The sequence below is a fragment of the Polyodon spathula genome, chromosome 9 (genome assembly GCF_017654505.1).
Source record: "Polyodon spathula isolate WHYD16114869_AA chromosome 9, ASM1765450v1, whole genome shotgun sequence".
In the NCBI taxonomy this organism is placed as follows: Eukaryota; Metazoa; Chordata; class Actinopteri; order Acipenseriformes; family Polyodontidae; genus Polyodon; species Polyodon spathula.
In genome coordinates this window covers 2,763,778-2,781,397 of record NC_054542.1, presented here as the reverse complement: position 1 = coordinate 2,781,397, position 17,620 = coordinate 2,763,778, and the positions used below count along the sequence as shown (strand labels likewise).

General features: G+C 39.3%; 1 protein-coding gene and 1 pseudogene across 2 annotated transcripts; one reads left to right on the top strand and one right to left on the bottom strand.

Moving 5' to 3' along the window:
• Positions 1 to 12,335: 12,335 nt before the first annotated feature.
• Positions 12,336 to 13,308, top strand: LOC121321174 (annotated as a pseudogene).
• Positions 13,309 to 15,417: 2,109 nt separating this feature from the next.
• On the bottom strand, positions 15,418 to 16,776 carry LOC121321144 (cytochrome c oxidase assembly factor 4 homolog, mitochondrial). 2 transcript variants are annotated; one of them, XM_041260039.1, is made up of 2 exons: positions 16,672 to 16,776; positions 15,418 to 15,919 (listed from the first exon to the last, which is right to left on the bottom strand). In XM_041260039.1, exon 2 carries the CDS (start codon positions 15,879 to 15,881, stop codon positions 15,624 to 15,626), a length of 258 nt encoding a protein of 85 aa, XP_041115973.1. In that variant the 5' UTR covers positions 15,882 to 15,919; positions 16,672 to 16,776; the 3' UTR covers positions 15,418 to 15,623. The 2 variants fall into 2 exon arrangements, with proteins under 2 accessions (XP_041115973.1, XP_041115972.1); XM_041260038.1 differs by having other exon boundaries at positions 15,418 to 15,894.
• Positions 16,777 to 17,620: the final 844 nt, after the last annotated feature.

Sequence of the window (17,620 nt, the reverse complement as noted above, 5' to 3'; positions counted from 1 at the left end):
TGACCACAACACCTTTTGCTACATTTTTGCAGGATCACTCAGGTGCTTTGTTGCAAACTCCATGCAGGCTTTGAGATGGCTTATTTTTAGTAATGTTTTCCTTCTTCCACCTTGCCATACATACTACTTTTGTGAAGTGTTCTTGATATTGTTGACTAATGCACATTTTCTTCCATCTCAGCCATTGAACTCTGTAGCACATTCAAAGTTGTCGCTGTCCTCACAGTGGCATCCTTCATCAGTTTCCTCCTTGCCTTTGGAGGGACGACCTGATCTAGGCAGTGTCTGGGTGGTACAATGCACCTTCCATTTCTTGATGATTGAGTAGACTGTGCTTACAGGGATATTCAGAGACTTCGATATGTTTTTGTACTCTTCTCCTGATCTGTGCTTTTCAATGACTTTATCCCTGACTTGCTTTGAAAGTTCTTGGGTCTTCATGGTTGAGTCTTGAGTCTTGAGCTTGAAATTAACTACCTGACCAAGGAACCTCACAGATACAGGTGTTTTTATTTTGAAATCATGAGAACCACTAATATTGCACTCAGACAGAGGCCATTCAATTAAAATATATATAGTGCTTCAGTCACTAACACCCACTTCCTTATAGATTGTTATAGTGTTTCAGCAATTCTAAATTGGTTGAAAAATAAAGTAGCTCGGTGTCTTAAAATATCTCTATGCGGGAGCAACTTGGAAAATGCACGATTCCCGCAATCACGAGCTGAAATTCAAGCCCTGACCAGTCCGTGAAGTTACAGGCTTTCCATCTTCCTCCATTTGATTCAGAGGAGGATAGGAAACTGAATTCTCTCTGCCCCGTGAAGGCATTGAGAGAGTTAACGGATAGGACGAAGGCGCTGTGTCAGTCTGAAGAGGTCTTTGTTTGCTATGGTGAAGGGACCCTGGGGCAAGCCATCGTGAAGCAGTGACTGGCCCACTGGATTGTGACACAGTATCGACTGCTTATAATGAGGTCGGCCTACCATCACTGGGGAGGGTGGCCGCGCATTCTACTAGAGGGGTGGCCACGTCATGGGCGCTCTTTCGAGGTGCATCATTGACTGACATTTGTACTGCGGCTAGCTGGGCTACTCCTCATACATTCAGCAGGTTCTACCAAATTGTTGGTGCACGTCCCTCGTGTGCTGTCCACTCACACTCCCTCACGACTGCTCTGGTATACTTTCCCAAAAGTATTGGTTGGTGGTCGTCTTCAAATTGAAAGGGAGTGCTAGGTTACTTACTGTAACCCTGGATCTCTGAAAGAGGAGACGACCACCAAACCTTGCGAGGTTGCATCAGTTTTGATGCTAAAGAGGAAGTGAGCTCCATGGAATGACTACTTATTCCCTCGGCAGGTGGGACAGATGACGTCATTCCACAGAGGGGCCTATCGGCAGCTCTGACATAAAATGCTCAGTGAATACCTGCCTAAGGCAGGCATATCCCAAAAGTATTGGTTGGTGGTCATCTTCTCTTTCAGAGAACCAGGGTTACGGTAAGTAACTTAACATTTTTCATTTTTAGTTAAACTGCTAGAAACTATTCAGTTTTTCAAGTAAACGTAAATGCACTGTCAAAATACATCAAATATAGATATTGTACCGATCTGTGCATTTGTATTTATGTACTGTATTCCCTGTCTGTTTGTGTTTGCATGTTGCGTGTTATTCCCTCCCCACTGTATTCTGCCATTGCTTGTATACCTTGTGTGTGTGTGTTCCCGTACCATAGACAATAGTTCCAGCTGCATTGGCTTTTACAGATTTGTTGTATTAATTCAAATTTAAAAGAAAAGTATTAAATAGTGCTGCTTGCATCAATTAAATAAAATAGCAAAAAAACAAAAAACAATAAACCAAACAGTGCATCATCTAATAACCAGTAAACAAAACTAAGTGTTGCATACGGTGCAGTACATTACTTTTCCAGCTATAAAAATACATTAATTTTGTTAATCAGAACCATACACATCAGCTCGTTTTTTGTTTTACCATATTTAATTTTGTCTTTGTTTCGTCTCCGGTCATGTACTGTTTTTTCAGCATTGCAATGCATTTTCGGTGCATGCAGCAACGCGCAATTTTAAACCTGTTGTGCAGTATTTTTGTTCCTACTTTATCTAGTGTAACCAAATCATTGGCTTTGGCTCTCGGGTTTGTTCAGGGCATACTTTCGCACTTTATTCATATAACAAAAAGCCGAGAAAACCTTGTAATGGTCGAGTGAGACTGCATAGCAAAGGACACTCCAGCCAAGCCCCACCCCTTGTTCGCTGTATTATTCACATACTTCTTCATAGTCGTGCATACTGATTAATCCTCTCCTGATCACTCGTTTTATCACCAAACTCCTCAATAATGCGATCCAAGTCATTATTTTATTACTATAACATCTCAAAAAGCTCTGCAAATGTCTATAATATTCTTTGAGCGCTGGATGCGGAAGCAGCTATCTCCTTTGTTTGTGTCCATGTTATCTCTGTGGTGCAGGGGGCTGTCAGATACGACCTTTTTTCTGGATTCATTTGGCTCCTATCCATCACACTCGGCCATTGAAAGGTTTTCTTGGCTTTTTCTGGAAAACATCGACTAGAAACCTGTGCTTGACGTCTTTTTGATGATGTCAGATGGGGTCCGACATTGGACTGGAAAGGGAAAATTGTAATATCGGACCTAGTCTGACATAGGACCGCAAAAGGTTAATGAAAATATTGAAACTATATGACAGTGTACTTACTTGCTGTGGTGTATTTAATATCATGAATATAGCAGAACAAACTCACTGCAATTTAAACTTGTTTTTACTGAAAAATAAAAGGTATATAATCATAAGAATTCTGTTACATGCTGTCAGATCAGCACTTCACTAACACTGGGCATGGAATCTGCAGCTTGCTATTTTTCATATTACAACTGTGCACAATTAAAGGTGCGGGCACCAATTTCATACACAACACTTGCAAAAATTTTCAAATATAAACATGTTGAGTTCATTGCAGTCATCAGCTGCATAGATTAACCATTCAACAGAATGTGGCAAATAACAAGTGAGTACAGACACACTGTTTAACATTGCACATAGTTACAGGTACACCTGGTTATTCCTGCTGGAAACACGGGTACTTGACATGAAAAGAATGAAAACCACTGGTGTAGAAGACGGCAAGTGGTCCTCTGTGTAATGTAAGGTACTTTCCGATACTTTCTATAGGCAGCAGTGGTGTAGTCAAGCCAGAAATCGCATAACAGGCAAGCTGAGACTAATGACTCACATCTCCCGCACAACTGTCTGATTCAGTCAGTAGTACTATTGATGTAATGAAAAGAGGATTAGGAACTTTTATTACGAACCACTTATTTAATAAGGCTAGAAATGCTGATGAAGATGACATCAACAGTTCATCCTCTACAATTGTGGACAAAAACACAAAATAAGCCACTACCACACAGACATGTAAAGTAAATAAATTGTGCTCAAGATGGAAAAGGACACTTTGTGGAAATACTTGAAGAAATTCGATAAATGCATTATCTATATGTGTTACAAATAAAATGTGAATTCGTATAGGAATTGTTTAAGAAAATCTATATTTTAGTGGCGTTCCAGTACCTTCAGATTTAGGACTAGACTGGGTAAACTGCCTTGTCACAGTGGGGTCGGAATAACTTTTGTGTGGGCCTATTCGATTGGCCTCATATTCAATACAATGCATCTCATGTGCATTCAATTACCAGGAAAGAGGTGTGCACGCATATATTTCAAGGTTCTGTTTGCTGCAAATTTGCTGTTACAAATCCACCCTCTTTTCATATCAGTTGTACAACCATTCTGAATTATTCCTTTACAATGGACAGGGTTATAATGCTGAAATCTAAAATAGGTTAGTCAAGTCTAGGAGACCAATTACTCATATTAGTACTTGTGCATGTCATATATGGCATGTACTTGGAAGACATCACTGGTGCTTGTTTTGTATAATTTTTACACAGAAAAAGGGCTTGTAATGGATACTGATATAATCGAAGTACTCGGAACACTTCTTGCTGATGGGAAACACTATACTTAGGGGTTAAATTTAATAAATAAAATATACTCTCAGAGAGTCATATCAAACATGATCAATTGGAATGAGATCCAGGGATTGTGGTGGCCAAAATACCTGGTCATGATCCTCAAACCATTCATACACCACTCTGACCACCGCCATCAGGGTACAAGTGCAGCATTGATGGGTGGTCTTGATTTGCAATAATCTTAAAATAAGCTACAGCATTCTTTCAGCCTTCCAGCATTATAAATAGACCCGCAAATGTCATGACAATCGTGACATCAAGCTGACATTGTGGGTAAGCAATTACATGCTTGGTTAAATAGCCAAGAGTGTAGAGTAGAACACATTGATGAGACAACACTGAGAATACTGCACTGCACTGCCTTCAAAGCAACTCTCAGAAACACCAATATTGAAATGCTTATAATTACATCACTTTGTTAGTATGAAATCTGTTCAGAGCAAGTCAGTACTTCATGAAATTCCAGTTCTTGAAACTTCACCTTAAAGTTAGTTTAAAAACAAATTGAACAGTATGGCACACGACACTGGAGAAAGGATAGAATAATCATCAACTTGTAAAAAATGCCTCTGTGACCAGTACATTCTTTATCATAGGTTCTGTAATATGCAGGGGTTAATTTGTAAGCAAAAAGATACTGGACCTAATAATGAAGGATAGCATTTTTGATTGCAGACCTAATGTGCTGACCAGTAGCTCTCGCATATGCTCCATGTTCTCACCGTTTTGTGGATTGGGGTTTTGTGCTTTACTATTGGTGTTGGTAACTGCACGCCCACCTTTGCCTAGCCATGTTTTAACATAATCTTTAGGTTTGAACAATGCGTGACGAAAACTGTTGTTCATGCATTTTTTGGAGTTTTGCCTTTTGGGGTGTAAAAAATAAATGTTCTTACTTACAGACATCACCCCCTAAAATATATTGTTACAGCACATGTTTGTAATTTAATGCATGGAACAGGAAAGCTTTTTTTTGTGTGTGTGTGTGTGTGTGTGTGTATATATATATATATATATATATATATATATATATATATATATATATATATATATATATATATATATAAAAGCTATATATATTTCCATATATATATATAGTGCATATAGGGTTCATAATTTGAAAATGGTTAAATTTTCACCCATCAGACAAAAAGGTACCGGATCCAGTGTGACACGACACAAATGAACCCCTAGTAATATAGTATACAACTGAACTCAGTGTTTGGTTACTTTTGGGAACATTAGCTGTGATTAGGGGCTAGATTTAATTAATGACATATTAATTACTGTTAACTTGCTTCTGGGAGCGTTACAAACCTTAAGCCTACATGGGGATTAATATTAATTAACACTGCACAATCTGTATGAGTACAGCATAGCTATATTTGCACCTATACCATTTCATACCTAATAGTGCAGCTATTCACACAAATATCTGCTAAGGCAGGAGTTCCCAAACTGTGGGAACAGTGGGCTGTGATGCTGTCCTGAGTGGGCCGTGGAAGCAACATCATTCTATGTATTATTTTTTATATATAATAACAAATTATTTATAGTTTTACATGTTTTTTTTTTTGGGTGGTGGTGGTGGGGGGGGGGGGGGTTGCCATTGTTCTTAGGAAGTGCTAATAGTGGGCTGCAGTGCAGCTCAACATGTGGGCCTCAGGTAAAAAATATTTGGGAACCCCCTCTTCTGGGGTCTCTGCTTACAAATACAGTTGAAAAGAGCCGGGTCCTGGCTATACAAGAGGAGTCTGTTTTGATCTTAGACAATTCTGAACTCGCAAAAGATAATGGCATTGTGCCCAGTCTCTGAGATGTCAAAACACACTCTCTGTGAGGTAGATCATCTGGGGGTTAATTAGGTGTCAGGCAACAGTTGCAATCTCATTAAAACCTTGTAGTAATTAAACGACGACAGAATCAAATCTTGAGAGTCTCCTGTCAAAGAAGACATGCTTAAAATAACATGGGAAAAACAAAGCTGCCTGCATGTTGTTTCAGTTAAGCTTGTGGAAAATCACAACTATAAAAAAAGAAGTGTATAAGAGAAGTACAGTAAAAGCTTTTCTTTATGTTCGCCTGAATTTACTAGACAGTAACCCCAGAAAAAAGTAAATGACAAGCAAGCACACACTCTGTTTCATTGTGACCCCTACTAATAGTGGAGGCTGGTGGGAAGTATTTCATTTGGAACAAGGTCAGTTTGGATTAAGGGTGTTTAGAAAAAGGGAGACCCACACACCTTATAGGACATAGCTTTTTCTAACAATATTTGTAACTGTTTTAATGGCTGGTATTATATTTTTTAAGGACAGTTTTTAATACGTTAGTTTAATAGAAAACGTACATTGTTAAAAGAAAACAAAATGCAAAAGGTACTGTTCAGCACAATCCTCAATAGCTCTGCATGTTTGACATCATTTCAGTGCATCCAATTAACAAGCCATCACAAAGGAGTTCCAGTCAGGTGAGCTGGGTGGGATGCTGGGGATTTTCAGGTATCTGTGGAGATTAAACAACATATAATGAGGCTTTGTAACAAAACATTTCACTCACAGGAACCAAGCTAATGTTGTACCTGTTCAGCTGACACCTGATTAGCAACATATTTGACGTAGCTTCATATAATACACAGAAGTTACATCATATCTGCATGCTTTTTTTTTCCAATATGAAGTTTCTCATATGAATTCTTCTTCCCTTGTTGCACACTTTTCTCCTATCTTGGTGTCAACACACATGCAGTTCATTGCCATTTAGCAATCCATTCTTCATCCCAGAATTCAGTCACACGCTATATTAGCATGGGTAACAATTGTCAGTGATTATAGAGTAATTAATAAGGTAATTACCTTTGTTTCACAATAATAATTATTAATAGTTAAATGTGAAGATTGTAACTGAGGCTAGGGTCAGGTAATTATTCCAAATATTGTATATCAATTGTAATTATTAATGACAATTGTTGCCAAATTAACATAAAATGATACCCCAGGACCATACACTCCCTCTAATTAGCTTCACTTGTCTCTGAGTGCCATTCTGCTGCTTGGTAGAAAGCTCCACACCAAACCCATTCATACTTGAGACAACAGAACAACGTCCCCTAAAATACTGTAGAAATCATCTAGGGCGGCTTACAGGTCAGTAAAGCCCCTCATTTGTATCGACTCACCATTGATTTCAACTGGCCTCTTCAGAAGCCCTCTGGGAAAGCTTTGGGTTTGGCTTGTCCAACCCTGCAGTGCACCAGATCATTTCATTAAAATAGAAACCCTCACAGGAGCCGTGAGGTTCTGTATTCCGGGACCCCATTCAGAATGTAACTGTACATTGGCTCTTATCCGCAATGTTACATTAAATTGAATGAAATGACAATGAGTCGTTTAAATATATATATATATCTGCTCCATTCTACAGGTTTATGAGGTATATGTAAATAATTGAAATGCTTTAGGATGTAAATAAAGGTTACATTCGTTCAATAAAAAAGAAAAGTAAGGCTGGAACAAATGCCTGGTCTGGATGGGCCAAAGTTGCCTCTCCCTGATATAGAGACACAGCAGCATTATTAGACTTCCATTCTGTTCCATAACATGCAAAGAATCGTTAATATTCGCTCACAGTGCACTTTGTTAGAAGTCTTTATTCCCTCTCTAACATCAGATTGAATATGTCCATGGAAAAAAAGATATCTTACCTATGAGCTCCCTCTGGTGGTTTATTTAAACCTAGCACATATTACTGTTACCCTCTAGTCATGCAAGTTACTGTGGTGTCTATATTTAGATCAGTCATCGATATACTTTCATTACAAATTTCATTACTAAAATATGTATCTGGATAATCTTTTTAAACACACATTTTAAGTCACAAATATAGTATATATTATCCTTAAACAAGTATTGTGCAGTTAAACAATTGTTGTCTGTTTTACAACACTCAGACCCCTCTGAATGTATAATCGTCATAACATGCAAACACAGAAGGAATTATTGTTATATAAACAGAAAAGTCTGAAGGACAGAAGTTTCTGAGAATAAAATTGTGAAGGACAGAGTTATTATATACCCCAGGACCATACATTCCCTTACACCGTGCCAATAGAAAGTCTACACCCCTTGAACTTTTTTCACACTTTGTTGTGTTAGTGCTTCAGATTTTCATGTATTTAAATTAGGATTTTTTTTTCCACTTATGTACACACCATACTCCACACTGTTAAGGGGAAAAACACATTTTATTGAGAAAAAAATTATATATTAACAATACAAAACTGAAAGATCATAATAATAATTGGATAAGTCTCCACCCCCCTGAGTTAATACTTGGTGGAAGCACCTTTGGTAACAATTCCAGCTGTGAGTCTGTTGGGATAGGTCTCTACCAACTTTGCACACCTAGATTTGACAATATTTGATCATTGTTCTTTACAAAACTGTTCAAGCTCTGTCAAGTTCCTTGGGGAGCATTGATGGACAGCAATCTTCAGGTCATGCCACAAATTTTCGATTGGATTTAGGTCATGACATGACTTGAAGATTGCTGTCCATTGAAGCTCCCCAAAGAACTTGACAGAGCTTGAACAGTTTTATAAATCCAGGTGTGCAATGTTGGTAGCGACCTATCCCAACAGACTCACAGCTGTAATTACTGCCAAAGGTGCTTCCACCAAGTATTAACTCATGTATGTGACTGTTTGTGGTTATGGTAGGCACCGTTGCATTAGCTACCCCCACTCAGTGCACTCAGTGCCCATGGTACTTTGGTACATTGGTGTGCATTGCACCTCGGTGTGCATTGGTACTTGGTGCTTGGTATGCACGGTGCCCTCAATGTTCCCAACGTCTCAGAGCCTCCCGACACCTCAGAGCCTCGGTGCTTATCCCTCAGTGCTTTAACACTAACTGTATCGGTGCCCTCAATGCCCCCTGTCTGTAGGCAGTGCTCCACTCTGTTCCAAGCTACGTTCTGTCCCGGTTGTGTGACTGCAAGCAGTCCAGGCTACACACCCTTGTCCCGTTGCTGCGTTCAAGCTCTCTCTCAAATTTTCTGGAGTTTCACTTCCCTGGAATCAGAAACTCTGCTTCTGTGAACTCAGCTATAAACTGCACAACTTTCTTTTCAACAGCCTACAATGGTTGCTGTTTTGTGTTTTTTCCTCTGCTATTGCAGGTGTGCCCCGCTGTTCAGTTCACTCTGCCGGCTTGCATTGTATATATATAATACATTTTTACAGCTCGCCCGCCTGCCGTGGTGACTGTTTATCTCCCATAGCTGAACTGCTGTGTGCTATTACTGCCTTTCAAAAAAAAAAAAAAAAAAAAAAAAAAAAACAGTACACTTTTTCTTCCTGTTAACACACTGTAGGTGCCCGGTTGTGTGACTAAACACAGTCCTGAACCAGGTTATGGCTGTGCTGCACCCTGGTGCAGCAACTTGCAGTTCCCTGTACTGCTCTCCTGATTGCCTACTGCAGACACTCGAGCCTGTGTATCCACCCCGGTGCATGCGATATGCTACCCCTGGTTGTGTTGACTACATGCGGTTAATGCTGTCGGTGCCTCAGAGCCTCGGTATTTCGGCGCCCTTGGTGCTTAGACGCTCCATGCCTCCGTGATTCAGCTCCCTAGCATGTCAATAACACCTACACTCAGTGCCTCCATTCTTTGGTGCACCAGTACTGTATTATACCTCACTCAGTGTCCTCAGTGCTTCTGACCAAGCAACTTGAGACAGGAACAGGATATTACAGACTTAAAAAACCAAATGGTCCAAGTCCTTGAGTATTTGGCCAGGCAGTAGAGTTATCAGCTGATAATGCCGGCTCCGGAGCTGACCCTGGCAGCACCGGTGGTCACCCCAGATGTTACAGAACCGGATGTCAGCATTGCTGAGGAGGACCATAATGCGATTTCAATCGTGGCCTCATGGGAAGGTAGCTCCTTCCTTCAGAAGCAGCTACGGCAGTCGGCGCCCCTACCTCCCCTGAACATACCTTTGGACCAGCAGAAGAAGAATTGCTGCAGTGCACTCACCGAGAACACAAGGCATCTCAACAGTTAGCCTCAATGCTCCCCTCCACTGCTCTGGTACGGGAGAGAACCAAACGCTGGCGTCCGCCATACTCACACGGTGACTCGGACGGTTCCAATCCCCACTGCCCTGCATTATGACCCGAGGCACCGCCTTCAGGCTTCTGTGGCAGCTAACAGCTGGACTTACCCGCAAGGACGGGAGGGAACCGGACGTAGGATTCCAACGCTGCCACAGGCAGTTCCCATAATGGGCTCCGTCCTCAGCCTAAGCAGCCCCAGCAGGATCGCTGAAGGCTTGTGGCTCGGGTGCACCTGCACCTCAGACACTGGTTATGCACACCATCACATTCTCCAGTCTGTCCGGCAATGGGTGACTGATTTACTACTGTGGACTTAAAAGACACCTCCACAAAACGGGAGAGTAAGCTACCGACTCTGTCAGTGCACAGTGCCTATATGTGTATTTGGGATAACGGAAACAGGGTATCATTACGCACGAACCCCGATTTTCACCATAAGGTGGTTACGGTTTTCTTCGGAGGATCGGAGAATAAATTCCCTCTGCCTTGGTTCGGGCATTGAGAGGTTATGTGGACAGGACGAGAGCACTGCGCCAGTCTGACCAGCTCTTCGTCTGTCATGGTGAAAGGACCCTGGGTCAAGCCTTCGAGCAGCAACTGTCCCACTAGATTGTGGACACAGTTTTGACTGCATATACCAATGCCAGCTTACTCCCACCTGGGTGGGTGGCCGTGCACTCTACCAGAGGAGTGGCTACGTCACGGGACTTTAGCAGTGTCTCTTTGACTGATATTTGTACTGTGGCTAGCTGTGCTACTCCGCATACATTCACCAGGTTCTACCAACTTAATGTGGTAGATCCCGTTATGTCTTCATTAGGCACGAGGGTCCTTGAGGTTGCACACTCGCACTGCTAACCCTTGGGTTAAGGGAACGTTTGGTTACTTACCGTAAACCTTGTTCGCTGAAAGAGAAGATGACCACCAGCCAGCGAGGTCGCATCGGTTGCCATCACTGGTTAAATGTAAAAGAGGATATGGTCTCCGTGGGTTGACTATTTAATCCCCCGGTGGGTGGGACCGAGGACGTCACCGCACGGAGGGGCCTATCAGCAGCGCTGTCATAAAATGCTCAGTAAGTACTTGACCTGCGGCAGACATATTCCAAAAGTAATGTTGGTGGTCGTCTTCTCTTTCAGGGAACCAGGGTTATGGTAAGAAACCTAATGTTTTGTATGGTGAGAGAAAAGGCAGCTTCAGTTTGCAAGACAAGAGCCAAAATACCACCTGTCAAGATAAATGATATGTTAATGTACTTAATGCATTTAAAATATAACACAAGCACATCAAAAGAAATGAAAACGCTGTTAATAATGTATGTCCCTGCATTCCACTTCAACAGGTCGCATGAAGAATACGTGGGTACAAGTCATTATAAAAAACATTGCAAACTTTTTTGGGGGAGTTTTAAAAGAGCTCAAACTCACACTTAAATCTCTGGCTCTCCTCCTCAGTACCAAGGAACATATTTTGCTATGATTTATTTGTTTTCAACTTAAATTGTGTTAATTAATTTCTTAGATTTTTGTCTGTATTCATACAGGAAATGACAGTAATTAATACTGGGTAAGATTTACTAGAATGGTTTTATTAGCTTCACATTCTACTAACTAGTTGAGTAAAGCCACATTGTTAGTGCTACTAGCTGATAATTGGTTGCTTTAAGATAGCTTTATGATTATGAAAAATATTAGACTCCATTTGCTCCCTTAATAAAATGTTACAATCAGAAGTGCCATGACATGGTTACTAACATAGCTTTTTTTCAATGGTCTCTGCAATGTGATCAGCAATGTGATCAGTAATATCGTCTCTCTCTCTACACACACAAACACCCTCCTACACAGGCACACACACACACATTCTGAACACAGAATCTGATTGGGCCATGTGAAACCCTGGGCACAAATGTATGCTTTTAAAAGGCGATTTCTTTTTAGTAAACAGTGCCAGAAGGAAGGACAAGGAACTGAGAGTCACACAGACATCCACTTTCACAACAGTCAAGGTACAGCATCTGGATGTATACTGTGTGTGTTAATATCTCTTGAAACAGCTGTAGATGATGATTACATGTATATTTCATATATTTGTTTTACAGGTTGAAAAGGATTAAATCAGGGTCAGAAAAAACAATGAACTCTCAGCTTCCAGCAACAGCAGGACAGAATACCACAGTTTTCAGACCCCTGGGGTTCTATATTGCTGGTTTCCAGTCTCTGCAACATACCAACTATTATTTTATATTCCTGTCTGTTGTTTATGTTGCAACATTATTAACAAACCTTCTACTAATGTCAACTATATGCCTAGCGGAAAACCTCCGTACACCAAAGTACCTTGCAGTTTTCAGCTTGGCTGTAGTAGATGTAAGTATAGCACTGATTCCAAAATGCATTGCTGTGTTTCTTTTTAACTCAAAATTTATTTTATACGAGACTTGTTTAGCTCAGATGTTTTTTGTACATTATTTTTATTCAATGGAATCATTTTCCCTTGCCATATTGGCATATGATAGGCTGATTTCTATATGCTTTCCACTGCGATGCAGTACAATTAACACAAATATTAAGATGCTTTTAATAATAGCAGCTGCTTGGGCAATCACTTTAATTCTCCTGGTCGCCTCAATTGTTTTAATCACACGTTTGTCTTTCTGCACACCTACTCCGCTGATTATTAGCTACTTTTGTGATCACGGGCCAGTGTTTAAAATGGCTTGCAGTGATAACAGTCCAAATTATTTTATAGCTACGGTTTACATGATTGTAATAGTTTTTTTTGCCATTGGCTTTCATTATCATATCATATTTGTGTATTAGTGTTGCCCTCTTAAAGATAGCATCAGCAGAAGGAAGGCGGAAAGCATTTAAAACATGCTCTGCCCATTTAACCTTAGTAGCAGTATTTTATATACCTCTGTTAGTGACCTATATCATAGCGTGGGTAAACGTGACTATCAACACAGACACCAGAATTCTTAACACATCTCTATCTGCGACTATACCTCCTCTCCTTAATCCGATTATATACACCTTAAAGACTGAAGAAGTTTTGGAGAAGATTAAAATGTACTTCAGAAAAAGAACTGTAAACCCCATAAACTGACAAGCAGCTAATTGCATTTTGCTTAGGAAGTATGAATGTGTTAATGGTAATAGATGTATAATGTAAGCATGATAGCTGGAAACACTTCCATGGTATGTTGAATCCATTTAGAATCAATCCTGGGTGAAAACTAAGCTCAGAGAGCTTCTACATTGTGATCATATACACACTATGTGATTGAATCCTGATTGGAAGGCATTGGCTTCATCTAGTTAACAGCGCTGGGAAGGTAGATGAGCCGTAAGCTACTGTACAGACAATGCCAACTATCAAGGTAATGCCTGATCATCAGGATTTTATTGCAATTAGAAAGTGAGAGTACAATTTCCTACATTTTAAATCTCTCATTTGCAGATGTATTTATGGTCACAATTTTTTTTTCTTTTCTACTGTCACTTTAAATTGCACACAGCAAATGTATTTTATGATCCACCAAAACCAGCCAATCAATGCTTTGCACTGATGAAAGCAACCAGTCCTGTACCGCAACTGCTGAGTCAGCCAATCACAGCCTGTCAGCTTGACTGAAGCTCAGACATCACCTTTCAACAACAAACCAAGACACTAATATTTTTCCATTTAGATATCTGGCAATTTCTAGACAAACAATAAGCAGCTCTGACAAGTATAAAAGTTATTTAATACAGTCTTTTTTTTTTTTTTTTCTCCAATTACGTGTGTGATGCTTTATGAACAGTTTTGGGGCTCTTCCCAAAAAGTTTTCCCAATGGAAGGGTACCCAACGAACCATTACAAGTTCAATGTTGGTTTTAAAGTGATTTTTTAAAAGAAAATAATGCACAAAATCGTTTTCTAATAGCGAAAGTGCCCTACCCTCACCTTCTGCTTGGATCGCTTAACTCCAGTCACAGTCAACTACCACACGGTAGACTTGAGCACTATCGCTTAATTTCAGCAACATAACCCATAATTACAAAAACTGTAATACAATAAGGCAAATGTAAAAATCAAAGTTATAAAAATGACATTTGAAGCAAACTAAAGTCACCAGCACAATGCAAAATTGTTATTCATAAACAATACTCCGTACACAACAGATGCTATTCAAAGTGTGGCAATTAGTAATGGATGAATAGCTGTGTACATACTTATTTATTAAAAGCTTTTTCCATCCAGCTGAAGACTTGCAAAAGTGCAAAATGCCCTGATATCATTTTGACATTTTTAAAATCAATTATTCAGTTATGTACCTACATTACCTTTTTCTTTTTAAATATCTATCTATCTATCTATCTATAAGCGCAACCAAACTCCATTCATAATGATTGTCAATATCATACAATGTAAGGGATTTTACATGCTCGTGAGTATTTCTTTAGACAAAAGTTATGAGGAATTGATGAAATATTAGATCAGACTGTTCTTCAAGAGCTTTGTGACCAGTGTTTTTCAGTCTCTGGAAGGTGTGCTTGTTTTTCCAAAGCAAAGCATGTATCTTAACAACTTCAGTGCCATGCGACTGCTGAATGCGTCTCACCATATAACATTGCAATGCTAGATCTTTAAATTGCAGTAGCTATTATTATTATTATTATTATTATTATTGTTCATCCAATTGTTAAAATTAATTTACTTCACTATATTACACCATGTGTCGAGACTCCATCATCTTTTTATACAAAATTTCCTTTAGATATACCAAAGGTTACTAGAATCATCTTACAACTTACTACTTTCTCCAATGAGCTGGTTAATATTGAGAAAGCTAATGGGTCTGCAGTATGCTGTTTAGCATTACGAGAAGTGTAAATACAAAAGATTACCTGCAGAAATGCTTTAAATTAAAATTATGCAGAAAACATGTATGTGACTCCTTTAAACAAAGACAAACAAACATAACAAAATATTTGCTGTACTTAAATTGTGGTACTTCCTTACATGATGTATCCTATACTGTAGTCCGGTAAATGGTTCTACAGTTTGCCTTTTAATAAACAGCCCATCATTGATTATTTTGTGTCTTATTACTCATCCTACACATTTCTTATGACATGTACTGTATTAAACTAAATATAAGCTCATTGTATGTATTCAAGAGTGTGTGTGCCTAGATGAAGCAAAAGACAAATCAACCCAAAACTTCAGGTATGAAAAATAATAAATGTTCCTTTAATAGCATTATCCTGACCAGCATATTGTAATATGCATAGTACTGTAACTTTACACAGGTCTTTGTTCATGTCCATTTAACCTGACCAGATACTAAAATAATGAATAATTTACGGGGGAAATGACCATCAAGGACCCAATTTACCAAACCCTGGCTAAACAAAATAATGCTTGCTCTAATATCATCAACTCTGCATTTGCGGCAGTTTCTGTCCGTGTTTTGCGAGTTGGTCCCTCTTTGTTTTTTGGTATGCCAGCATACAGTTCTTAAAGGTTTGAACTTGTGGCTGGCATTTTCTCCAGTCCTGGTTTTCAGCCATACAGTCCTGCACGGCGTAATGCAACTGGGCACAGCCTGTCTTAACAATCATCTGATCCACTGGGTCCTCCTCGTCTTCACTAGGCCTGCTGCGGTTATGGGGTTGAGGGGTAGGGGTGGTCATCGTGAAGGGGTATCTGTAATACAAGAAAGGGGAAATAGCTGGGAAAAAAAAAAACAAAAGTCCCATCTATGTTTGTGGTCTGAAGTCTTTAAATAAAAATAAATATATTTTTGATTCCTGCTTAAATGCAGTGTCAAAGCAAAATAAGTAGTTGTGTGGCCAACCCTCCCTTTGATTGCATCACAGTATAGAAATTACTTGTTTTATTTTTTTGTTTAAAAATTATTAAATCAAAAGCTGTAAAAAATGGTTTCATAAGCAAGAATCACATCATTCTGATTTAATTGGCTTCACCTTTCACTTGATGCTGTGTCAATTTTTTGATGTCTCAGCCAGACTGTCACCAGGCTCAAAAATGTGCTGGAGGTTGGGCAGGAGGCAGTTAACACAATGCTTGACTCTGCCTGTAAAGAGGTTTCAATGTACCTGTCTAGAATACTATCGCTTACTGACCCCGATTGATGATGCCAGTTACCTACAATGTCTGCTTGACAAGGATTTTGATGCAAATCAAATGATCATATGATGAAAAGACATATGCGCTTATTTTTTAAATCATGTTTAGAGTTTATTATATTTGCCATAATCGGTTCCTTTTGAATATTATTACGTATATAATTTGGAGTGCCAAAAGCTAGTAGAAAACCTTGCACGAGCCTGTTTGGGTTTCTTATTGCTAGTACAAATTCAACTGAAAGTAAGAAGCCCCAAAAAGACTGCGGCTAGATGATCTGAAACTTATTTTTTACTTTTATTTTCTCACAACCACCTCCCTTTTTTATGTACAAACCTGTTTTAATGTGTCAAACTGAATATACGTCCGTTTTCTGTTTATCTACAAGCAAATCCAAAGTCACTCTTCTGACATCCGCTGCTGCACTAGCAGGAAGCATAAACCGGGCGGACAGGAAGTGTGTTAGTTTAATTTAGGAACGACTGTAAGCTTAGAAACGCCATCTTGATAAGGGGCACACTTCCAAACACCCATAAAAAAAGCACCAAGGTTTGCATTACACTGTAAATCCACTAGAGGTCAGCCTTTATTCAATTTTGAGGTAATTGTGCATTGAAGAGGCAAAAGCTTTCAGGCATCCTGAATTAAACTATGTAACGCTGGCTTTTCTCTCATGAATCTAAATTACCTGTAATGTTTAGTGCTTTATTTTTATTTGATTTTTTTTTTATTTTTGTGTTTCAGTGTGTATTCATTAACCACACTGTCTTCTCAGTGTTAAGGTCATGCCATTGCTAATTTTAACTGAAACCTGTGACCTTAACAGACTGGAAACAATTGGCTCTCAGAGTCCAGCTGTATAGTTGTTGAGGAAATGGGACCCAAGGGTAATTGAACTAATAGATCATTTACATAAATTGCTTTAATGTGTATGTCTGCCGTCAACTTATTTGGGATTGATTTGTATGACAGTTCATCCCTGATACTCACAATGATTGAACTATTTATTTCCAGTTCAGATTTCAAGTCATATATAACAAAGTTCTTTGGAATCTATTTCTCTTGGTATATTTGCATACGACAGATTAATAGCTCTATGCTCTCCTCTAAGAAAACATACCATTACATACAAATGATCCCTGCCAGTATAGCTTAAGGCCAGCGTCTATAGTCCCTAATTACGTCCTGAGGAACGGTGGGTGGGAGAGGTGATCACCTGCTTGCAACAATACAGTAGTTAAATGTGTTCCTATGCCAATTCAGGGTGACAAGTGTTAATGACCTT